General features: G+C 40.7%; 1 protein-coding gene across 1 annotated transcript in view; it reads left to right on the top strand.

Moving 5' to 3' along the window:
• Positions 1-421: 421 nt before the first annotated feature.
• Positions 422-26,374, top strand: part of LOC121434301 (neurexin-3-beta-like) — a 291,587-nt gene continuing 265,634 nt past the window's right edge. Inside the window, exons 1-2 of the mRNA XM_041633108.1 lie at positions 422-484; positions 2,250-2,339. Of these exons, the coding sequence (XP_041489042.1) occupies positions 422-484; positions 2,250-2,339 (153 nt within the window). The remainder of the gene's footprint in view (positions 485-2,249; positions 2,340-26,374) is intronic.

Below are 26,374 nucleotides of genomic sequence, written 5' to 3'. Positions count from 1 at the left end.
CATTCTAATAAGCTTGAGAGGGCATATGATAGTCAGTAATCAAAACAGAAGCTTTGAGATCACATAAACCATAAAAGACCCTGCACTGGCACTCTCTGGCTCTGTAACTACTGGCACATTATGAGAATTTTTAAGGCATAGATTTCTTTGTCCCGATACACAGGGAGTACACCCTCCTAGCATCCTTGTCTATGAAGTAAAACAATGGTAAATAACATGTGCCATAAATAGTGGATTTTGAGTAAATTCCATTAATATTTCATTTATTTCCTCAAATTCTGGGTTCTCTTTCAGTACTTCTGAGTCTACCTGCTTAACCAAACCAACCCTGATTTGTTGATGATGCCATCAATGGCAAACACCTTCCATGGGGCATCAATTTTAAGCACATACAATGTGCTTAAGTTTCAAAAATACAATCATGAATTATAAGCACAAAGTGTCACTACTGTCCTCACTAAACAGCCAACAGTATGCTTTTGGGGTAATAGCAGAAAAACGAGATTGATGGAAAGAATGAAGACCCCAAGTTGCTCAGGATGAAGAAAATGAATCTTACTGTCCACTGTCGCCATCAGTCTCTCCAACACTAGTGTGCATGGTGCATAGATTTTCCCTCCTCCCAGATATACATTTTCTGATACACAAGATCATCATTCAAGGGAGAGCTCTTCTGTCAACTTTGTCCCATGGATAACCCCAGCTGACATACAGCATCCTGGGTGTTTATTTTCTGCTATGAAAGGACTGAGCCTCATTTGCTTCCACTACGAGGAGAAGCCCTGAGTCAGAGAGGAAAGCAAAGGCACTGTGTATGGAATAACAACTTGTTGTATTCAAGCCTGAATAATACATACATACAAATGTGTAAAACAGCCTGGGAAAGCTCCAGCCTCAGCTGGAAATCACATATTGATCAAGTAATCTCCTAATTTACCAGCTTCTCTCTTCATTCCACTTATTCTTTCAGCAAACATTAACTGAGCCTCTCTTGGGGACCAACTCCCATGTAAGGAAATACGAAGCATTGTGCAGGTTTCTTTCCCAATTACAGCATCTGCAGTCTGAAGCCATCAGAGAGTGTACAACCTTCTCTTTCTGAGTTGGGGCATTCTTGTAGAGCAACAGCACATATGCTTACATGCTGTAGCAGAGTCTTCCAGAGGATATCACTGGACAGTACTGGATTGTTTCACCTGTTTTCTATTAACACTTGTGTATGGCCTCCAGACTGACTTTCAAAATAGCTGCAATGCTGATGTTGCTACACATATTCGAGCTACTGCAAGAATACAGAAAAGTCTTTAAAGTGTCTTAGTTGCTTTTCTTGTTGATGCCCCCAAATGCCTGACAACAGTAACCTCAGGAAAGAAGGGCTTATTTTGACACAAGACTTTAGGGGATATAGTTCTTTATGGAAGAGAAGGCATAGGGGATTAGAAGAAAGATAGCTGGTAACAGTGCATCTAGATTCAGGAAGCAGAGGGGCATGAAAGCTGATGCTCAGCAAGACTCTTCCTTTGTCTCTTTTTTTCACTCTGGGTCCTGAACCCATGGGATGATTCTGCCACATGATAGATATATCTTTTCTCCTTGAGTGAACTTATATTGAGTACACTTGCAAACATTCCCAGAGGTGACTCTCCTAGGTGATTTCAAATCCAGACAGGTGACTATGAAGAGTAAGCATCACATCTCGTCCTCAGAATCTTGCTGGTATTAATATTGTATGCCCCTTTGCCTAAATGAGCCCTGTTTTCAGCTAGAAGAGAAAGTTTAAGATATTATGTATTCACCCAATGCCCATCTATAGTCAAAACTATGAGAACTACAGCACTGTGGTGTTCAGAAGTGAGAGAGTTAAACAAAATGAATGGCACTGAGGAGGGAGCCTGTCAAAAGAGGGAAGTCACTGGATGACATTTACAGCATAGGCTCATTGATTTATCGGAAGACTTATAAATTCCCTAAACGTACTAGCACCTGTTTTCAAATTGAGATATGGACTCAATACATGCCTTCCAGAGCTAATTGGAAAGTGTCTTCGGTGACCTATTACTTTGGATTTGCCTGACCAGGGAATCCTCTCTTCATGTGGACACAGTAGATTTGCAGCATACGACCTTTCGATGGATGCAACTTCAAGCATGTAAGGGAGGAGGGGTGAGCAGAAGCTGAGAGTGGAACTTGTGGGAAGAGAACACCGAAACCTAACTGAAAGAGTGTGACATATTCTAAATACCCTGCAGTGCACTGAGCTGATGCCTGAAGCCAGAGTGAATGGGGAGTCTAAATCTGATAATCCCTCAGTTTCTACATACCTGCAGGCCTTTCAAAATGTGAGCCTATCTCCTCCTTGAGTGGAGTGTCAATTTGGTACTTGACGAGATGTAGAACATATTTTTTTATGCGACAGGATCCCTAAAAAAATGAAGTAGCTTCATCTTATACCCAAGTAGAGATAAAAATGACTACTACATTGCATTTGATGGATAGATGGGAACTTTTCTTAAGAGCTTGTCTTTGGTCCATTTCTGTCATGCTTGACCTACCTAACCATGCCCTATACCTCAAGACTTCTCTGAATACCACAGAGAAGAATATGCATGTGTATAAGTGACATTTTGTCAGGGAGGGGTTGGGAATTCCCTCTGGACTTGATGATCTCCATCTTGAACTTGACCTGATCTACACTCTTCCCACTACCTTTGTTTAGCGAGCAGGGCATTCTAGAAACAAGATGTGGAAACTTTTTCTTTTGGTTCATCTATTCATTTTACATCCCAGTCACAGACTACACCATCCTCCCCTTCCAGCTCCTCTCCCACATTGCCTCCTTCCAACCACTAGTCCCCTACTTTTCTGTCTCAAGATGGAGAAACTCTTAACTCCAAACTGAGACATCCTTTCAGACATTTCAAAGACAGAAAGTTTTGATATAGTAGAAAGGGAGTGAATTGGAAATCTAATAAAATGACTATTACCAATCATGTGACCTTTGGCATTTTCTTATTTGCATTGCCATGAAAATGCAGGTAAGAGCACCACCCTCATAAAATGGATACAGACAGTGAGATAACATACCCAGAAGACTTTTCTCTAGAGCCTATATTTTCTTTTACAAAACACACACTACATCTTTCAATTCCTCTGCTTTACAAACCTGAGTTTAGGGCCAGAGGGAAGCAGGCTGTGTGTTTTAGGTGCACCCACTTCAGGGATTCAGGCAGGAGGCAGAATGCCTTGATACTATCATGACACCCATGAAAAACCACACTCACTGCTTGGTTAGGATTAATCACAAGGCTGACATTACTGGGGCCCTTTAAAGATGAGGAAATTTACTAACAGATACAAGGTAACACATCTCTTTCTGAAGTGGTCCATCAGGTTTCTGCTTCCCATCTGGCCCCACCTCTACTGAGGGGCTGTCATTTGCTCTTTGAGCCTGAGATACTTTCTGCAAAGCACAAACTGGCTAGCTGGGCTTGTGTAGTTCTGCAGTACCATTAGGTTTCTCAGCCGTACCCTGACATTTTCTAGTGGCATGTTTTACTCTTGTTCCTACAAATTACAGCCAAGATACCTTGTTCTTCTGGGAATTAGTTTGTCCTTCAGGAAAATTTGTCTTTCACTCAATTTGCTTTACTCCACTCTTTATGTGGTCCTCTGTTTCTGAGATCTTCTGGCTGCCTTGTGTGTGTGTGTGTGTGTGTGTGTGTGTGTGTGTGTGTGTGTACATATTTGTGTGTGCATGTGGAGACTGGAGGTCAATATCAGGTCTTTCTCTAAAGTGGTTGCCATCTTTCTTGAGATAAGACTTCTTGCTGGAACTTGGGCTCATCAACTATGTTTGGTTGTCTTACCACCAAGTTCCAGGAATCTGATCATCTCCGTTTCATCAGAGCTGGAATTTCAAATATGTACTACCATGCCAAGATTTTTGCCTGTGTTCTGAGATTGAACATAGGTTCTCATGCTCAGACAGCATGATTCCTCTCCCTAGGCCCATTGTTGCCTCTCTAACTAACTATATCAGATGCAAATGAGCATCTCTTGCAAAGACCACATTGGCATTTTCAGAAATACATTTTTTAACACTTATACTAAAGCAATGCTTGACAAGTATGTCTCAACCAAATTAAATGGGGTCAGAAAGCTACCTTCATGCTCAAAGTGGTTCAGAGAGGTGTTAGGTTGGAATGAAGCTGTATGTAGGTCAGTGAAGTCATCAGTTTCAGGAAGACCTGCCCAGAAAGACAGATGCTGTCAAGGCTCAGAGAGTGTGCAGCTATGTGGGAGTTAGCATCCTGGACAAGAGACCCAGAAGAAAGGCTTCTTGGGAAGGCTACTACTTCATATATTTGTTCCTAGACACCAAAATGAGGAATAATTTTCTATATCCCATTAAGAGCTCTTCCAAGTGTGCAACATTAATATTTTAAAGCACTTAAAACAGTACCTGTGATTAAGTGAGCACAGGCAGTGTCTGGATGTGGGTATGGAAGGCAATCCCCTGAGGTGAAATCAAGTCAGAGCCAAGGATATCCTGAAGGATTTATTTTGTTTTATTTTATTTTATTGACCTGGGCATTAAAATCTGTTAGCAATGGCCAGTCTTCTCTCTGGCATCTATGGTCTGGGTGACTTGGAAGCATTCTGAGTCTTACTTTACTCATCTACACACTGGGCTTAAACATTTCTACCCCCTGGAGGAAGAGGAGTTTCCCATAGGCTTTGAGAACAGTAGAGGTCAAGTCATAGGGGTTTGATAAATACACACCCTCTGGCTCTTAATTCTCTCAGCATCATAATTTTCTGAAAAAAAAAAGACAGGGGAGTAAGACCGGTGTTGACAACAGATTGTTTTTAATTTCTTCTTCTCTTCTCTACCTCCTCTCCCTTTATAAACTCTTCCTTCCATAACTAGGGTGAAAATCATTTAAATGGTCTGCTGTCAGATGACTTGGTCTCTCACTGGGACGAGGAAAACATTGGTACTTTGTGTTAGTGAAATTGCTGGGAAAAAATAAAAGTTTTATTGAGACACTGACTGTGATCTTCTATTTACATTTCTATGAATGCTTGCTTGTCTTTGTCTCTCTGGGGAAACAGAAGATGGATCATTACATCTTAGCACACCAGGGTTATATTTCCTCCCCTGTGAGTTCTCAAGGGTCCCATAGTACAATTTGAGTTTGTGGGCCTTCTGTCTTCCTTTTCACAAACAGACACAGAAACCCACAATTTTACTCAGGCTTAGGGACCAGTGTTTGAGCAGATGCTGTTCTCAGTGAAGCTGAAGCATCCAGTGGAGGGAGGGAACAACCATACCCTGGGTGATGCAGGAAGGAGCAGACTTATTATGCTAATATATCCCTGGGGGAAACTTCTAGTATTTCTGTTCATGGCTGAGTGTGCAGCTTATTTTTTTTTAAATGCATTGCATTCATAGGCACCGTATTTCAGAAACAGCTAAGTTCTAAGGACAAAAGACGATGTGTTTTCCCGTCACACTCAAGTAGCACTCCTGATTCTGGGTCATCTCCTACATCAGTCCACACGTGGTTCTCAGTGATCTCTGACATCAGTCTGGATGTCCTCACTTCCTGCACCAACAGAGCTTTGAACCCTTTATAAATGGAGTACTAAATATCTTCCTTACAGTAGAATATTTGAAATAACAGAAGCCTGGTAATGGTATTGTCTAGCTTTCTGATAATTATGAACCGAGGAGTTTTTATCAAAGCACAAGCTGCTGTTCTAAACTGAATCTCCCAGAGGAAAAAGCTACAGCTTTGTTAAAGATCCTGTGAGTCTGGTTGATTTGAAATTGGTGATTGTAGAGAGTTGGAATGTTGCAAAATGAGAGACAAAATTATCTTGGGCTCTCTTTAGCCCTGTTCATTGCCTTTGTGTCTAACTTGGCATTCTTTGAACTATAAAGAGAAGCCTTTAATGTGTTACCATAACAGACCACTAACTTACATCTACCCAAAAGTTACCAATGTCATCACATAGCCTCTGAGACCTATAACACAGGCTTTCCTGCTCTTCTATGTCAGGTCTATCTAATGTCCCGTCAATGTATTTGATGCTTTGATTCATTATCTTCTCTTATTCTAAGACTTTAAAAGTCCATGTAACTACTTCTGTATAGATTATATTATTGGAGGCAACATGTTTCTGGCCACTCACAGTTACCTCAGTATAAATTCCTCTCCCCTTTAAGGTGAGAACTATGTTTGTGTCAATACAGTTAGTGCTTTTTATCCTATCTCTGCAGTGGTTTTATAAAGCTAATTTCTTAAATGTAGGGCAGAGAGAAGGATAGATAGCAACTCACGTTTCTTGGGTGCCTGCTCTTTCCCGGCACTGATAGAGCTGCTTCATGGTAACATTGCATACTCAGCCTCACAGTGCTCTGCTGTGCCTATCCCGAGAATTAGCAGAGGCAACCTAACATTTTAGAAACAGCGCACACATCTGGGAAGCAGCTCTGTGTAATCCCTTAAGCCACTTGAGGTTCATTTTGGTCTGTGAAGTGATGTCAGCAGTAGCAGATAATACAGTTGGTATGAAGACTCAATTCTACTGTAATGCAACAGGCTAAAAACAAATTTGACCTCTATAAGCCAGTCAGAACAAGTACCCCTTCTATTAAATAAATATTAAGGATAGAGGGTGATTTGTTCAAAGGCACAGCAGGTCAGCAGCTCACCCAAAACTCTTACGCAGGTCTGTCTGGTATCAAAGTCTCTAAACTACTCAGGGAAACTAATTATTTAATGACCCAAACCTACATGCCCGGACATATTCTGTTCCCCCCTCTACCGTGCGACAACTGTGAGTATCTGCCCATACTGTTAACATGAGGCTAAAGACCCACTTCCCACCATGAATAGTGGAGAAAGACCTTATGGAAGTCTAGGTGCTATCTGTAGGGTCCCAGAGAATGATGCGGACTACTATGGGTCCTAGGGTGGAGTTAAGACTTAAGAGTACAGGCAAAGGCTGTGACAGACTATCTGGATATACTTTTAAAACATCATTTTCCTGTCCTTTCCCTGAAAACATTGGTTTACTGTTTGGAAAGAACTGTCAAAGATATACTAAAGTCTCCTTGGCGTCTATCCGTACTGTTTTACTAACATCTAGAACAAGCAATGGGAAGCCGCAAGTTATAGAATTGGGGTAGGGGGCTCTCCACTGAGATGTAAACGAATTATTTGGGGATTTAGGCAGACGGTTACTATGTTCTGGTGGAATTAGCTTCACTGAAACCACATATTTAAGGACATAAACCCAAGGAAATGTCAGTTTGGGTGCAAATTACATCGATTTGAAAGTAGATTTCTAGTTTGCTTGGGGTGGGAGAGGAGTAGTGAGAGAAGACGTTTGAGCTCCAAGACTGGAAATGGGAAAAGGACAGAATGCTTCAGGCAGACAGGAGGACAGTCAGTGAGCTGAGGATGCCTGAAGAGCACACACATGGGGAGAAATGATGGAAAACAGGATCTAAGAAGATGGGAAATTGATGTGATAGGTTCACAGAAGGCAAATATGGCCTATCTTGCCATTTTCCCCCAAATAATTCATGAGACTTTTAGCTTCTTAAACGTGACGTGATCCAAATACTCAGACCCTTTCGTTCTGTCTAGAATAGCTGCACGTTTCCTCCAGCACTTCTACGTGAAACCAAAGCTATGTGCAATTTCCACACTTACGTGTTAACTTCGGTCCTGACTGTAGCGACAGGTTAAAAGCCTTCTTTGAATTAGACAGCAATGGATGCTTATTAGGGTGTCACTGCACTAGAGAAGCGACGGGACCTGTCAATCTACAGCTGTCCTAATGAGAAGGTAGAAGAAGAGAGAAGCAAGCGTCTCCTTTGTGGAAGACACAAGGTCTTCCTGGCCATCCAGCCTCCGGCATTATATTACCTCCTTGGAGGATTCTAAGGCTTGGTTGGGCTTAAGAGACTGTAGAGAAAAAATCTGCAGGGTTCTTATTCAGAGTTCACAGGTAGCAGGAGGTAGAGTATCTGCCTACCCTCCCAGAAGTCTCCACAGACAGAGAAATGCTTTTCAATGGTTAACGCCATATGTATTGCAATGTCCCTGAATATGTTCTTCCACCAAAGAGTATGATTCATAAGACAGACTACCAAATTCAGTGTCAACTGTGCGTTGTCGTATATACTGGAAGTCTGGAAGTGAAAATTTCAGATTTTATTGGCAGGCGTGGTACATGAATCGCATCTCAGTGTTTATGAGGCCATTGGAGAAAACCTGCAGGAAGTTCAAGAGTAAGACCAGACAGAAGTCAAAGGGGAAGAAGTGGGGGGAAAAAGGAGGAAGTGAGGCATGAGTTGGTGCTGAGATATAAATGGGTGGGTCACATGGAAAGGACAGGCATTCCAGTCAAAAGTGAGATGGCTTTAAGAAACAAGATGATAACCCAAATGACCTGGAAGAGATGGCACTGGAAAGATGGTGACCTAGATGTGGTTGGTTTATTGCAAGGACACAGTATGGGAAACAGTATGTGAAAATCTGTTGGGTCCATTGGTCTCTCCGGGTATCACCATGCAGTGCACTAATGACAACATTTTCCCTTATCTGAACTCACAAAAGCATAGACAGTATGGTGATATAAGAGATGCTGGAGATTTAGAGAAAGATGAGCTCTGGAGTACATCTCTGGGATCCCAGACTGTGTGTTTACTCATAGATGCAAATCCCGCTCAGTATAACAAAGGAGTACAAATTGCATGAAAGAAATAGGAACAAAGTGGTTTAGTGGTTTTCTCTGTCCACGAGGGTAAAGAATAGCTTTACAGAGCTAGTAAAACCCAGGCTGGGTGGTGCAGTGCGTGTAGGAGTTTGTCAGACTGCGTGGAAGAAACACACCGAGAGGGAATAAAATGATCAATGATGCGGCTCGTCCTAAATTGTGTTTTCCCTTGTTGAGCTAGTGCTGTCCCACTGTTGCTGGAGATAATGCCTGTTTGGGCTCTAAGTTATGTATTTTCATTTTGCCAACTTGCTGTTTTTGCAGCCATAATTTCTCAGTTTATTTCTACAGTGATTTCCCAGCCAAATTACCCTACTAAAATAACTGAAGAAATGTATCCCCTCTGCGTTCTTTTGCTGTCAAGTGGCGGCTGGTGTCTTTACCTTCAGCCAGCCTCGGCGGAGACTGGAAGGGGTGATCCAAATGCTTCCGAAAGGGAATGTAGGCCACTCCACTCGGCGGCGGCAGGGAGTGGGCGGGGTGTGATCACAGTGTCTCCTGCAGCATTTGTTTTAATCCACAGAATCAAGTGGGAGGGGAAAAAACCGAGGCCTTTACAGAAAAAGAAATCACTAGGTGGGGTAGGGGACATTGTGCAGTTGTCTGTTGTTAAAGTGATTGACTACGAGCAGGGACAGGCTCTCCCATATCTAAAAGCACATTTGTTCTCAGGATTGTATGTGGCCAGCCATGACAGCAAGGAAGGGAATGACCCATGGTGGCTGAATTGTTCATTTAAACAAGACTAAGTAAAAGAGGGTTGACTAGCAAAGCAGCCCTGGTTGGTGGGATCTGATGCTTAGACAATCTACTGAGGTGCCTGTGTATGTGTGCAAACTCATTAGGAAAAATACATACTGAAGACAAAGTAACTATTAGGATGAAGACAGATGAGGGGCTAGAGAGATGGCTATGCTGGTTAAGAGTACATTTTGCTCTTATAAAGGACTTGAGTTTGGTTCCCGTCACCCAGGTCTGTTGGATGGCAATCTCTTGTAATTCTAACCCAAAACGGGTTCAACGCCTTCTTCTGGCCTCTGAAAATATGGTGGTTTGAAAAGGTATGGGCTCCATAGACTCCTGTGTTTGAATGCTTGGCCTATAGGGAGTGGCCCTATTAGGAGGTGTGGCCTTCTTGGAATAGGTGTGACCTTGTTGGAGGAAGTGTGTCAATGTGGGGGTGGGCTTTGAGTTTTCATAGTCTTAAGCTACTCCCAGTGTGGCTCAAAGTCTCCTCCTGCTTCCTGCCTATCAAGACATAGAACTCTCAGCTCTTTCTCCAGCACCATGCCTGCCCATATGCGTCTTGCCATGATGTTCATGGGCAAAATCTCTGAAACTGTAAGCCAGTCCCAACTAAATGTTTTCCTTTATAAGAGTTGCCAGGGTTATGGCATCTCTTCACAGCAATAAGAAGGCATTATACACTTACTCGCACAAACCTGTAACTCCTGCTCAGGGAGATCCAGTGCTTTTACCTGGCCTCTGAGGGTTTTATAATCACTTGCACAAACCTGCACACAGACGTACACATAACTAAAAATAAAATGTTTTTAAAATTAGAAAAAATGAAAATTGTAAATCGAAAAACTGACAGATGTAAAAAGAAATGCTTAAATGTCATCTTCAGTTTATTCCACATCACTCTGTCCCCTATTTCCCCAACAATATTCGTGTTGTCCTTGGATGTCTTTCTCTAGGACGGCCTTGTAATATGGTTTGTCACAGGAGGAATGGAAGGTAACTCAGCCTGTCCCCTAGAAGGACAAGATCATGAGCTGTTTGAGAGTGTCCCACTGAAGAACTAATGTACCCACACTCAGCTGTTTGGTAGATCCCACATACCTTCATCATCATCTGGCATGAAGGCCAGCATGATGCAGGCAGAGTTGTCAGAGAGTAAGGCCATTGGGGCTGTTAGCTACTGAACTTAAAATACTTTATGGGAAAGTGTGTGGTCTGTATTGTGTAGGGGTTTTAATGGACATGTTCATTATAGTTGGCCTGCTTTTACGGTGGTCGGGTGAGAGGCTTATTGCAGAAAGTAACCAGGAAAGTACAGTGGAGCAGGAAACATGCTCACGGAAGGTCACAGGTCCTCTACGCACTAAATGGGTGAGCTGCCACCTTGGAAATCCTTGCCTGCCTGCAGTCTGCTGAGTTCTCCGAGGTATCACCTCCTGTCTGGCTCCTGGCTACCCAGCTGTTCCCTTCCTCTGTCACGCGGGGCCCTGTGCGGTGTCTCTTTCTGAACCAGGCAGCTGCTTCTACAGCCGAAGCTGCTCCCGCTGCAGAGACTGTATTTATCTTCTCTTTATTTTACTGGAAGTCTTTGCCGCCATCCGGGCTGGTAATTGCACCACACCGTTTCAGAATCGATTGCTTTTTAGAGCTGTTGAGCTTTTATTACTGCTGCTCGTTGGGGAGAGAAGAGAGAAAGAGGAAGGCTGGCCCCGGCTCTGCAATAGATTAGTGTTGTCAAATTGTCTTTCCCCAGCTGTTGAATATAACTAGTAATGCTACTCTGTAAAAACCAAAAGAGAAAGGAACCAGGGAGGGAGGGAGGGAGGGAGGGAGGGAGGGAGGGAGGGAGGGAGGGGGAGGGTGGGAAAGAGAGGGAAGGAGAGAGAGACAGAGAGAGAACAGATGGGTCTGACTTTTCTTGGAATAGACACAAAGCCATATTGTGATGTTGGCTACTTGGAGCCAAAATGTTGTGGGGATTTAAGAAGAAGTAAAAGAAAAAGTATTTAAAAATAACTGCCAACAGTCATCCCAACCTGCTGCTTTTTGTGAGGATTCTACTGTTTCCCTGTTAGTGGCAGAGGACAAAGGTATAGGTTTTATTTTGTTCGGTTTCTATCTTCTTTCTCAAACATGGGACCAGTTCAAATGAGACTGCTCCTTACTACATCCATTTTCCTCAGTCACTCATTTTTGAGTAAATTTCCCTGCCCGTTAACTCTATTCCATGAAGCCATAAGGAAGAGCAACTGGATGAATCAATAATAGACGGCATCAGTTTCTAAAACTGGCCTGATCGTGGGGAAACACTGTTTCCCAGCAAAAATCATTGCAATCCCTGTAACTAAGCAGGAACTCTGTCACACTGCAGCTGAATTCCAAAAATGGTGAGATGGTTCAGAAGACAAGGGTGCTTGCTGCCAGACCTGATACACTGAGGTTGATGCTCAAGACCCACTTGATGGAAGGAGAGCATTGACACCCAAAAGTTGTCTGATTTTCACAAGAGTGCTGAGGCGTGAATGCCTACCATGTATATGCACACAAAATAAATAAAATGTAAAATATATAACATACAATTAATAAATACATATTAAATATACTTAAATATATAATGCAATAGTATATAATAATATAACTAATATAAACAAATATATAGTAAATATAATGTAATATATATATACAAATACATATATTTGCTTTTTGTTAAGAAGCACCAGAAGAAACAAATGACTTCTCTTTTAACTTTCTCATATTAATTGTCTAAAATTCAAGCAATGCCTCAGTTAAAGACTTCGACTAATACTAATATGCTGCTCAGTAGCATTCACCCGTGTGACTTGTTTTTCTTTGTCATCAACCTTGCACAAAGGGCATAGTGACAGTTCATTATGTTTCCCTATTGTCCCAAAATAGTCTAAGTCAGTCATCATGATTTGGACTTTCATGTTAAACTGGTTTGAAATATCTCTAAGTGTCATATAAATGTCAGGCCTTTCATAGGATTCTCATCTGCTAAGCAGGTGGCAATATACACATTTTGGAATGCCAGTTAAAATCACTTGCCTGGAATCATATACCGTACCAGAGTGGGACATAAAATCCAGGTGTGTGTCTTTCCTTTGTACTCTTCTAATATATAGATTCCAAGTAATAATACTGGAAAGGATGGTACCTACCCTCAGAGTGGGAGGAATGTCGTTTGTCACTTATAGGCATGAATCATGTCTTCCCTTGTGCTCACTCCACTGCTTCCAATCTGTCATGTCAAGCAGCATTGCTTTTATTATTGAAATGAAGAGGACCTGTGGACGATTGATCTCAATGCCAGTTGGCACCATAAGAGCTCCTGGTCTACTGTGTCATATAGAATGATACTACCTGCTGTATGGTCAGCAATGCATCAACAAAAGTGCCAGCATCTCTTTGTACTGCCAAATGACTGTCTCTGCTGGCTGTACACATATATCCCTATTTGTTCTTGCCCAGTAGCCAATGATAAAGATATTTTGAAATCCTATGAATTCCCATGTAAATTTAGCATAATTTTGGAGTTTTGTTTCTAGTCCCTCCAGCTTCGAAATCTCAGGTGGTTTACAATGGTTTTAGTCAATTGATTATTAACGACGCTTGGCCTTCATGCACTTCTAAGAATGTACAAATCTAAAAGGATGAGCTAAAACACATTTGCTAATGGGCTTAACTTTTTCATTTTAATAAAATTTAATTTCTCTCTCTCTCTCTCTCTCTCTCTGTGTGTGTGTGTGTGTGTGTGTGTGTGTGTGTAGTGTGGTGTGAGTGTTTTCTTTTAGGTACTTACATGTCTAGTCATGAGTGTGGAAATCAAAGGACAACTTCCAGGGTTCAGATCTCTTCTTCCACTGTGGGTCCTGGGAGTTGAATTTAGGTTTTCAGGCTTTTGTGGCAAGTGCTTTTTACCTGCCAATCTACATTCAGGTTTTTTTCTAATAATTGTTTTGACTGGCAGTCGGAATCTGTTTTCAGTTCACCCTATGTTCTTCTGTGGTAATTCTTCAATCAGAATGGAAACAACTATGAGGAGCAAATGATGCCCATCACAGCCCATGTAAGGCCTTAGACACAATATAAGGAAAGCATTGAGCCTGCTTTAATAAACGTTTTGCTGTAAATTTCTGGAGTGCCAAAGGACTTCAGCAGAGTGCCTAAGAATCCCACTGGAAAACTCTTCCATTTAAAAATTTTGTTTTATTTATTTCTGTGTGTAGCTGTGTGTGAATGTATTCATGCATGTGTGTGTGCATATGCATATGTGTGTGTGTGGCATGTGTGTATGAGTGTGTGTGTGTGTGTGTGTGTGTGTGTGTGTGTGGCTGGTGGTGCAGGCATACTTGTACTTGTGCATGCCAGAGATCACCTTCAGGCATTGATCCTCGGGTGTCGTTCCCTTTATCTTTAGAGACAGGGTCTCTCATTGGGAGTTGGGTTTCACCGATGAGACATGGCTGCCTGGATCACTCACCTCAGGTATTTTCTTATCTCAGATCCCTCAAATATTACAAGTCTTCTCAACTATGCTCAGTTTTTTACATGGGTGCTGGGTCTCAAACTCAGGTTCTCATGCATGTATAGCAAGCACTTTATGAAATAAGTTATGGCCCCTGTACCTTTTTTTCTTTCCTCCTTTTTTTTTTTTTTGTGTGTGAACAATTGTGTAAGTACTTTGCAAGCAGAAAATAGAGTACCTTCACTCTAAATTCTTACCAGGTCTTCATAAGAATTTATACTCATCGCTTTGTGAAGAGAACACAGAAACAAATGAAATTTAGTAAACGTGAAAATCGCTCAAGGGCCATGTAGCAAAACAAATATTTGAGTCATGCCCAATGTGGTAGCTTCTCACCTTGTACTTGCATTCTGATGCCCAACCAATCATTGCAATAAAATCACTCCTCTTTATTGGTACAGGAAGCAATATCTTTTGTGTCTGTGAGATATCAATATTCAAAACACTGTGTAAGTAATAAAAGCCTTTAAATTTCCAACAAAATCCCACTTTAAGGATGTGATCATAAAATTGACAGGGACTAACCTTAATATATGTCTGTTTAACCCTGGGAGTTTTCTTTCCCTGACCATGCATTTTGTCAAAACTCTGTCTCATTGAATAAATCCTCCTCCTATCAGAAAGGAGAGTCCCACAAGTGATATGAAAACGAACAAGCTCAATTAATGACACTTTTCTCTGCAGAAGGAGAGAAGGAAACAAGCTAACCCTTTTATCCTGCTTCACTTCTAACCACGGGGCACACTGGCCAGTTACAGGCCCGGGTAATTGAATTCAGTTCTACAAGCTGACGCATTTCTACTGTAAGTGGATCTTTCTCCTCTATCATGGAGAGAAAATGGCCTCAAATGATCTGGCTGAGACACAGCAGCCATCCCTCTCACAAATAACTGGGCCTTATTGACTTCTCAGGGTTGGGAGCCCAAATTGTTGCCCAGATAAGTCTACGAAACAGTCAAGGGACATTCAGTGGCATAGCAGGCCTCTATCCTCACGAAATAACGGATTGCCAGGTCCCATTTGAAAGGAAGGAAGAAAAGCATGGCCATGTGAGTGAGGCAGCCATGCTTGATGTAGGGATGCTGAGAGGTCAGAGTTTTCAACAGTCTGCAAAGCTATGTCTTCTTTTATTCACAATGTAACACTTGTCAAATTTTTTTGCCTAATTGTTTGCGGTGTGTCAACTTCGTGAGTACTGTGATGTCGCTGAACGTTAGTAAATGGAGGGCTTTGATGGAAGGACAAATTCCTTTGGTCTTAGATATCACCCATCAAGTCAGTAGTGGGAAAGGCTTGCCATGATGAGTGACATCATCTTGATTTTGACTTACTATATACTATTTATTATATATCCTTTCATCTAATTCCAAAGAAATACTTCTAAAAGAATTGAGAATCTACATATGCAAAGAACAAAGTAATAACGTGTTAATTATTAGAGTAATTGGGAACTTCATTCTAAACCAAGTTCATCTTCTGCCATGCTTTTTCTGGACTTGAGGCTGCTGAGTAGTTCATGTTATAGAATGCTTATTGCTCACAAAGAGAGATTGCAACTTAGAAAAGGTATTTCTGAAGTATTCTCAGAGGCCCAGAGGCCTCTGCAAATGGTGAATGTGCATATCTGTATTGCACATCAATGACAATTCAAAATTCAAAAACCTTATAATGTAAGTATATCTTGAAGATCACCTAGGCAGCAGCAAGTATTGGCACCAGGATGTTAACACCTATGTTCAATTGTTTTCATAACCATGGCAGGACCAAAGGGCTGCTCCTTTTGTTGTTAAGGGTAATGATAAAGTAACAAAAGGGGAATTCCATAAGAACTGCAGTAGTGACGAGCGAAGGTAGACATTTCAAATTATAGAGAAAATAGAAGATGAGTAGAAGAAAACAGAATCCTAGGAAACCTTCCTCAGTATAAGCATGACATGCTCCGTAGGTCTTAGGCCAGGGAGGTCATAAGTATTAACATTTGCTATGGGGCTGGTAATTTGATTTAAATTAAGCAGCATTGGCTGTCACGTTGAATTGATATTGCTAATTGAAATTTTATAGCTTCTAGATTTACTTGTATCTAATTTGTAAATCAGGGTTGGATGCATAAGGGCTTTAAGTCTGAATAAACTGCAGTTACTTTTGTGTTTGCATAGGCCACATCTATGTAAAGTGGGTATAAAAATAATTTCAATGGTTGTCAGGGTCCCTAAGGACAACCTGTTTTCTGTTTGCTTGTTTTGTTTGTTTGTTTTACAAAGGGTCCCATGCTTTACTGAAATCTGAGAAAGCCAGTCACTGGTAGAGAGTATTCTCAGTCCATTGTCTTGGAATTTGGTGTCAACAGAAGTGGAGAGTGTCCTGTTTCTGGGCTCAGTTCTTTCCAGATGCAGTCATTTGAAGATTTCAAGAGAATGAAGGGAATTGTCAACAACTAGAGAGAAATTGCTTTGTTATCGCCTGTCAGACTGACCCTTGCAGAACTGGAAGTTGAATCATCCCTCCAGGCACTGGGCAGACTTTTGAGGAGAAAGAGCTCTGCCTGTGTTCTGAGGATTATGCTGAACACCCAGACTGTACTTGGAGAAGTTCAGGGGAAGGAGAGGGAGGGTAAGCCAGCAATCACGCAGTGTGCTTCCTTCATGATTACCATCTTATGAAAATATCAGCATGCTTTATACATTAAACACAAATTGCAATCTTTAATCTTTTTTTTACAAAAAATAATTCAATTTAGAACAAGATTAAAAGAAATGCAGACATGAACGCCCATGCTCACAGTGTAATCATACCCTTCAAACCTGGCATGTATTTATTCCCCACCTTTCAACTGTTAGTTTGTTCTGAATATCTTAGGAGAGGTTCAGGGGAGAAAACTTTCTCTTCTAGTAGGCATCAGCTCATTAAAAAAAAAATCTTTAGCATACACTAGCACTTGTCTGAACAAATGTATTCATTTGCACCTGATTAGGTGCCCATGATCAGGTCTGTGAGAAACTTCACCTTTATTTCGTATGAGGATTGGGCAGAAACCTTTTGCTTACTGTGTTTCTCCCTTTTGGCTGAAGCATAATGGGAAAATTGGGGGATTATGGAAGCTTGGTTTCTTTTTATTTCCTTTGTGCAGCTTGCTTCCCCCTCTCGTCTTTTTCCCCCTCCCAACCCATTCCCACTTCTTAGCTAATACCCAATTCTCTTCCTTTTCAAACTATAGAGTTTCCTATAGAATTTCCACTGACATAAACTGTTAAAGCTAAATCTTGCTGTGAGGTTTTGCTCCCATGGAGGGCTGTACTACAGAAAACAACTAACCTTTCTTGTTTTAGGAGGTCCTGGGGCTTAATTGCATTACAGAGTCAGACAACCGTAAATACCCAACTATACATCAGCGGCATCAAATCATTTTCAGTAGGAAATAATGCCCCTTATGTGGTGAGTGTTCAGCAAACACTTGACATTTTAATTTAGCCATATTCCCTCTAATATAAAAGAGAAAAAGGGATGATGTAAAGACAGCCCTCTGTGCCCTGTATAAGTAACTTATCTAGAGCTATTTATGAATTCTCTAGCAATGCTCTATGTATTTGATGTCAGTACATTGCTACAGTATTCCTAATTGAAAATTGTACACAATAGTAAGGATCCAGTAACTTTGTGATGGGGTAATCCACATTAACATTAGTAATATTTTTGTATGCCTGTTAAAGAAATGAAGCATTGGAACTGGAGAGATGGCTCAGTGGGGAAATGAGTTTGCTGTTAAGACTTATGACCTGAGTTTTCTCCTGGAACCCACTTGCTAGAAGTTGAACACCAATTCAAGCAAGTTGTTCACTGGCCATTGCAAGCCCACCATGGCACACACGTTCACATATGAACATGCATATGCACACACATGCATGCACACACTCAATAAATAAATATAAGATAATTGAAAGTCAAAATTTATACAGCACTATTATTTCCAGACAATTCAATCCCATGACAGTCAAATGTTGCTTAGGTAGTTCTGATTTGGGGTGTCCAATGAACTGGGTACACTTTCCTCAGCACAATACTCCCCTGAGCCCAGCAGACTGATGTCCCTGTGTAGTTATACTTTGTAAGCCGCAAGCAAGTATTACAGTAAGTTGCTCTCTGCTGATTCTGTTGAATGTATTAATTTGACAGTGACTGTTTTGTTTTTTTTTTTTTTTTAGGTGAGGGCTCTGGTGTGATATAACTTTGTTAAAAAATAGTTCAGGATATCCTTGATTACATCAACAAGAATTTTCACATTAGCGATTTTGAAATCAACACATGACATAAATGAAAAGTAGCCTTTTGCTTTCATACAAAATCCTTCCCAGGCAGATCAGAACTGATCTCTTGGGCATAAGATAAGATTGGACTTCCATATGTTAATGGAAACAAAATGAGGAAGGGGCTCCTAATTACTTTAGTTTATTAGGAATCCCAGGATGCCATTTAGAGTGGCAGAGGTGATGTTAGCCCTTATGTCCTGGACATGATCCAATGTAGGTAATTGCTAATTACAATCTGTCTACCTGATTCCCTTGGCTCTTGCCTCAGAATGTTATTTTTTTTTCACTTAGGAATTTTTAACTATTTTTTAGTCATGTGTGGCTATTAGCACATCTGTTTTTTTTTTTTAATGCTTGACAGGTTTTGTTTCCCATTAAGCTTTCTTTTATGATAGTTATTACTATCCTGTGGGTATCATTCTAATTATTTCTATAGACAAACAACAAGACAAAACAAAAGAAAAAACACGCCTCACTTAAGTCCTGTAACTATCACTACTTTACTTACTTAGGCTAAAATAGGCTTTGTCAAGCTCATATAAAGGCTTTCTGGTTCTGTTTTTGCTAACTTACATACTATTGATTCATAGATTTCATAGTCTAAGTTTATGACAACTCCAAGATGAATCCCAGACAGAGGAAGATCTTCCCTTTCTTCAGATATAGGGGCAAAATCTAAGCATTTAGGACAGGGGTAAATGGACATTTGTGTACAATGAGACATATAGATGATGATGTACCCTGCTGCAGAATTCTCTCGGTATAAGAAGTGTTCTAGTTTAAAGGCTAGCCCACTCTTTCATTTGTTGTTGTTGTTAAATTATAATTGAGTATATCTGAAAAACCACAAAAATAAAATGATGTCTCAGAAGACCTCATGCAGCACAAATATAGGGCAAAATAATACCGTGGTATTGCAAACCCAAGAGAAAAATCAAAAATGTCATTAAATCTATTTACGTCTCAGCCATTGATTCAGGATGTGTTACTTTCAGTTTAGGTATATTTTACTTGTCATATAGCTTTGGTATTCCTAGAAATTCTTTAGTGAACTTCATTTGTTCCTTAGCAAGATCAGATGAATCAGAACATCTTTTTCACTAGCCAGAATGAACTAAGCCTTCTCAGTGAACTAAGTAGCTTAGGTCTTTTGAGAAATATGCTCATCTACAATGCTTAATTATATATTCTAAATATTCCATACACATAGATTTTGAAGCCAATTTTCCTATTCTCTAGATAATCATCAACTTCCTTGCTCAATCAACCCTTCAGGACAAACCAGTCTAAGAGACACAAATATCACTTTCTATTATTTTCTGGGGCATGGTATTTTACCCAGAACTGAAAGGCTCATCTTGTGGTTTTTATTAATGACCCACATATTGTTTCCTGTGAGGGAGGATGACAGAGGATGACTCAAATGCCCACTCAGTGACTCAGGCTGTGAGCAAAGTAACCCAGCTTAACAGTAGAGCTGTATGTAGTCTTCTGTTTTTCCTTATATTTCAGCCCATCAGAGAGAGAAATTGCTTTCATAGTGACTAGGAACATCATTTCTGCTTAAGGTGGAACTAAGAAGTCAAAGTAACAAAAGAACAATGACTAGTAATTGTTCCCATAGTGGCCATGTAGCCAGATGGGTGGAAGAAGGTGTTTTTGGAATATTGTGACCTTGAGATATGAGGCAAGATTTGTACATCAGAATGACAAGAAGGAAGGAAAGGAAGGAAGGAAGGAAGGAAGGAAGGAAGGAAGGAAGGAAGGGAAGGAAGGAAGGGAAGGAGGGAAAAGGCAGGAAGAAAGAAAGAAAGAAAGAAAGAAAGGAAGGAAGGAAGGAAAATAAAGTTTACAGAGATGACTCAGTCACCAAGAGCAGTTGCTACTCTTCTGTGGGCACTACACTCATAACTGAACATACACAGAGACACACACAATTGCAGATATGTAAATGTAAGACAAATATTTAAAAGAAAGATAAAACAACCCTAAGAAAAATAAATATTTTAAGGAACATCCCAGGATCTAAGTCTGATTACTCTGTGGCTATCTGATTGCTTTCTGTGACTTTTTGATTTGTGCAGACCATAGTCTCTCCTCTTTCCAAACTAGTGCCACCATGCTAGGGATACATTTGTGCCCTTCATAAGAATAAAGTGAAGTGACTTTTTAATATATGAGGAGAAAAATTAGACAGTTTATTTCTTGCCTTATTCACTTGAATGGCAGATGAAATTATTGGAGGAAGACTTTCCTTCATGTAAATAAAAGGACGATTAGGCTCTGTAGTGTCTGAGTTCCTATGTTCATTCTAAGCAGATGGATGACTCTGATTTTTACATTAAAACTTACTGCGCAAGTGAGTGGTTGTTGACGCAGAAACTAATAACTAGAAAAAGTACCAAGAAAGGGTGATGGTAGTGGGCTTGGTTTAAATGGGATGGATATCAGCATAACTCATTCCACATCCCAGGGAGCATCGTGGAAGGAAGGAGGCAAAAATGAATAACCCAAAGATGGGGAGATTGGATGCAAAATGTTGTCTTCTGGGCATGGCATGGCCTTACACTCATGAACTCAGTCTAGCTGTGGTTATCTTCACAAGATTTTCACAAAATTGGTCCTGTCAACATTTTATTATGAAAGAAGAAAGGAAGGACTAGCAAGACTCTACCCTTCTTTGAGAGCATCTGGTTGGGAAAGAGGGTGTCATTATTTTTTTTCCAGTGGTGTAGTCACTAATAAATTGATCTTCCTCCAGTAAATAACCACTACCATCCACTTGGACAATAAATAATAATTAAACTCACTGGGACACATGCCACAAGAAGACATGAAAAAAAGCTGGGAGCCTGTTGAGAAGAAGGATTTCTGTAGGAAAGGGAGGAGGGTGAGAGAAGGAGGAGGAGGAGAAAGGGAGGAGGATGGGAGAGGTAGGAGGATGAGAGATGGAGTAGGAGGTGAAAATGACTAAAATTCATTATATAGATGCAGAAACTGTCCCATAATAAAACATTAATATTATCACGATGTAAGTCTTTGTGAGAGAAGGAAACGATTCAAACTGAGGATTGCACAAATTCCCTCTCTCACTATACCTTCTGTTTCTAAACATAAGAGGATAAAGAAAGAAGAAATTGCCAGAGGCAATTCACTTAAATGAGGCACACACATGTTTTTTTTTTGTGTGTGTGTGTGTGTGTGTGTGTCTGTGTGTGTGTCACATACACACACTCACACATATGAAGATGGAGGAAGGAAGAAAACTGTGAGGACATATTTTAATGTGTAAAATCTCCCTTTTCTGAGTGTTACCAGATAACCACCTCCTTATTGCACCCACATTTGGCTGGCTTTTAGGTATCTAGCACTAATCTTTATTTGCTGACTTCAGAAATCTGCACCAAAGCTTTTTAAGTTCTTGACCCTTAATTAAAGCTTCTCTATACTTCATCTCCCTACTTCCTACACCTACCAAGTTGCTACTGAGAGGCCTCGGAGTTTTCCACCTGGGATCTTGATTGGTTTTCCGGTGTGCATTTGCTTCTAATATGTCTGCTGCCTGTCCATGCTTTGGGATGTGTAATTGTCACTTACGTGATTCCTGTTGTGATGCTGCTTTCCTCTGCCTCCCAAACTTAAATGACTTGCATGAACCAAATCAAACTGACATGCTCTGAACCAAGCACAGATCCTTCAGAGGTCTCGTTTTGTGCATAGTCCTAGCTGAGAAGAAAGCAGAACTTCTCATTCTGTTCCTTACTTCCATTCCCATATGACCGTTCCCATATGCCAACACTGTTCAATTCTCTTCAAGTCCTCTTTCTCTTCAGGCACTTTCCCTTCGTCACTTCTGTTTCTATATGCTAACACTGCTCAATTTCCCTCAAGCCCTCTTTTTTTTTTTCAGTCAGAATTTATCTATGAAGAGCACAACCGCAGCCCTAAGTAGGCCTTCAGTTCTTACATCAGTCCTCTTGAGTTGTTCTAACAATACACCATACCCTAGTACTTAAGCAACAGGAATGCCTTTACAGTTCTGAAGGCTGTAGATGTCTTGGTTTCTGGTAAGGGCTCCTGTCCGGCTTGAAGTCAGCTTGCTTTGTGATCCTATGGCTTTTCCTGTGTGCATTCAAGAGTATAGAAAGTAAGCAAGCTCTCTTTTCTCATAAAGAGACTGATTACACTGCAGAAGATCTCTGTTCCATGTCCTCATTTGACTGCCATTACATTCTTAAAGGTACCATCTTCCTATGCAACCACACAATTTGGGAGCCTTTGGGAGTACATGTCTTCAGCCATTGATAATCTTCATTTAAAATTGCCAGAAGTCATTGGTACCATTCTAATCTACCTTCTTCATGGAAGCATGGAAATTTGCCCTCCAACAAATGACTAGAATCTGTGTTAAAAGTTTTAGGCAAAGAGTAGCCTGACTTGACTGTGAGGAGGAATGGCACACTGGCTTAAGAAAGTCTTATACAGACTATATTTCACAACCTAAGTAAATGAATGGGGTCTTATTTCTACTTATTTTAACTTAAAAAATGTAATGATATTCCACATATCACCCTATTTGGGGATGGAGCCATTTAAAATATCTCTTTCAGGCTTAAAGGACAGGAGGAAAGAACAGTCCTGTAGGGTGAAGAACATGACCTAGTTGACCTAAAGCTATAATAGGAGATTGCATCTGCCTGATAACAAAAAGGAATGTGTTGTCTATGTACTGGCTGCCTGGGAGCCTCCTAATCCTTGGCTAGCTAACTTCTGCAAGGCTTGCCTGGGACTTTAACATTTTCCTAGCTTTTGATCTATCAGTCCATAGGATCATTCCCCTAGTGGGCCAAAGAAGTTGAAGAAGAAGTTGGTATTAGTCGTTGTTTTGTTAGTCCTGGATTTAATTTACTTTATGCATGTAAAGTATGCGGGTACCTGAATACTGTCAGAATGATATGAGCAAGCTGAAATTAAGAATTATTTTATTACTGTGTTCCTCTAACTTGATGCTTCTTCTCCCTAGTAAGGAAGTCACTCAGCTCTGATTGATCCCCTCAAGAGCTTTTGCTTTGCTTTGTTTTAATTCATTACTTTGACATTTTTATAATCCATGTGTTTTTAACTCAAAATCATAGGAACAGAAGATATAAAAAACACAAAAGAGATATATCCTGTCATTTAATGTTACTGGATACCTCTATTTGCTATCCCTGGTGCTAGAGAAGATACACTCTATACAGAAATACAGCACTATTTGGGAATCACAGAATCAAGTCCTTTCAGGGATACATGAAAGTCAGTTTTCCGCTACTGTAACAAAACGCCTGAGATGATCCACTTAAAGGAGGAAAGACTTAACTTGACTCCAGTCTAGAGGTTTCATTTTATTGTCAGTTGGTTCCTGGCCAAGGTCATAACCATGGAGGGATAGAGGTGGTAGAGGATGGTGCTTGCTTCACTATGGCTAGCAAGGACACAGAAATGTAAGGAGTGGCCAGGATCTCAATATTCCCTGCTGACTTAGCTTCCTTCTAGCAAGCCTCACCTCTAAGAGGATGCCTTACCTCCCATTCGTGTGACACGGTAACATGTTAAAAGGATCATGCTTTTAACACACAGGCCCTTTGAGGATATTCCAGATTCAAACTACAGTAGGCTGCAGTGGGTGATGTTTCAGCTTCAAAAACTGTTATCAGGCGAAAAGTTTTCGAAGCCAGCAATCACAGAGTTGTCTATAGAAATCTCAACTCTTAAGTTGAGAGTGTTAGAAATGAATTCAGTCTTTCAAGCACTGTTCACGGGACAGCATGGAGAAAGCCACATCTAGTTTTAGGTGTTTCCATTTTTACACTGTGAACCTTCATTACTTGCCTCAAGGGCTAGCAAAAGTATTGCCAACCACTCTGTGCATGTGCAAGTGTATATTTGTTTTATATGTGTTAAAGAACGCCCATGCTACTGCCGTCAGCCACCTCTGGGGTTGCCTGAACGTTCATAAGGCTTCGATGATAATGAAGTTTTCTTGAAAGACTTCCATATCTATGATGTAGTTGCTTATCCAATTTTGTAATCTTTTATCAATTCCCTCCATAGCTTGAAGGCCAGGCTTGCGAGGGTGATATAGAATATTAAGTGCTTTCAAAGCAAGTCCAATCTCTCCTAGACTCTTCAGTGATAACAAGATTTATTATTAATAACATCAGTAGACAACAATAATAATGTATCACAGTTGTGTAAGTTTACCCCGAAGGCTATTACCAACCCAGGAAGCTATTGAGCCATCATCTTACCCAAACTGTGGCATTTACTTGAAAAATTCCTTATAATTTCCATCCAAATTGGATTTTATCTTGGCTACCATTTTCTTAATCATGATAACTTGCATAAAGAACATAGATCTTGGCTTCATGCTTCTATTAACTAAAGAGCTTTTCAAAAATATTTAGTCTTTGAGAACTTCTGTTTTTCTCATTCATATTGCTAGCTCTATTTTCTAGTCATGGCTACTAGATTTTGTTATTTCTGTTTTCATTAATGGAGTATTGACTGTCGAGCTGTTGGACGGAGGTCTCAGTTCTTTTATCCATGGTCCTCATAGACTTTGAGATATCCTCAGACATGCTAGCTGACTTTTCCTAGGATAAGCGGATTAGACATGAAGGAGGGAGAAGGATGAAGAAGAGGAAGAGTCATCGCTCTTTGTGGCTCCCAGTAAATAGGAATGACGATGCATGCTAAAGAATCTGCTACCGTATTTTGAAACCCCCATGGTGTTGTCATCTTGATTTGCAGATGAGATTATCAAGACACAGAGTGTTAAGTGATAAGCCTCCAAAGCAGTTAATGAATTGCACAATTGATTCAATGGTTTTTCTCCCCAGTCCTACGGTCTATGTGCTATTGTTACCTGAAGATAATGGTGCTGCTGCTGAGTTCTGTTTATCATGCTGTGTGCAAAGGTGAATATCCGAACCTTACCCTTTTCTTGAATTATTGTGTGGAAGCAGTGTTTGCAGAGTCGTTGTATGCGGTCTATCTGGTAGGGGAGGTCAACCCCTCTCTGGAATTAGTAAAGGCAGAAAACATCATCAATCACAGTCATCACGAGCAATTAAGTACCTAATTGTGCTTGGCACTGAGTTTGCTATGGCAATGGCAGGCTTTGTAGGCCTGCTGCCTCCCCTCTTGGGGCTTGGAATCTAGGAATGCAGTAGAAGACTGGAGAATGGCAAAGAGCCTGAGCACGGGTGGCACTGGGGATTCTCCTGCCATGGGTCGCAGTGGAAGCAGAAGGGAGCAAAGTCAGTTGAAATGAAACAAGACGCTGAGACAGGATCAGGACAAAGGGAGGGGGTGGGTCACCCGAAGGATAAAAGGTGATGTTTCTAGATTTAAATGACCTGGATTTTGTTTGTAAAAAAGAAATCTAAAAATAGCTGAAGCAAGGCCCGATTTTATATATAACAAGGAAAGAAATGAAGCGCTTGCTTTATCTGGGTACCAATTTTGCTGAGTTCTGGCCTTCCCTTTTTCTGTCTATAGCAGAATGTCTCCTTGTGCTAGTCTCTCATTCCACGTCAAGAATGGCTTTCAATTCCCAATTTCCGTCTGTACGCTCCTCAGTGCAATGACTGCCTAAGTGTTTGCATGTTTATATCGAAGGCTTATATCTCTTATTTTCCTTCAGGAAGTGGGAAGCCTGTTCCCGCTTTTCATACTCATTTCTAAGTACTTTCAGTCAATCATGCATTTATAATCCAACTGGGACCATGCGATTCAGACAGGATAGTCCGTCTGCTGCAGGAGTCTGCTATAAAATTGATCCGTTGGCCATGTTATGTGATTTTTTTTTAAACTTCCTTGGCTTTCATTCTGGGAAGAAGAAAGACAGAAAAGACCAGAAACCAACAACATCAGGTGCTGCCAACATAGTATTCTTATCTGTCCTGATTTCAAGGGGAGAGCAAAAGAATATGTAATTGCT

This window comes from Microtus oregoni, unplaced genomic scaffold (genome assembly GCF_018167655.1).
Source record: "Microtus oregoni isolate MIOR12 unplaced genomic scaffold, Mior012 000043F_ref0000047, whole genome shotgun sequence".
Lineage (NCBI taxonomy): Eukaryota > Metazoa > Chordata > Mammalia > Rodentia > Cricetidae > Microtus > Microtus oregoni.
The sequence above is the reverse complement of the archived record's forward strand: the minus strand, read 5'-3'. Positions and strand labels throughout refer to the sequence as shown.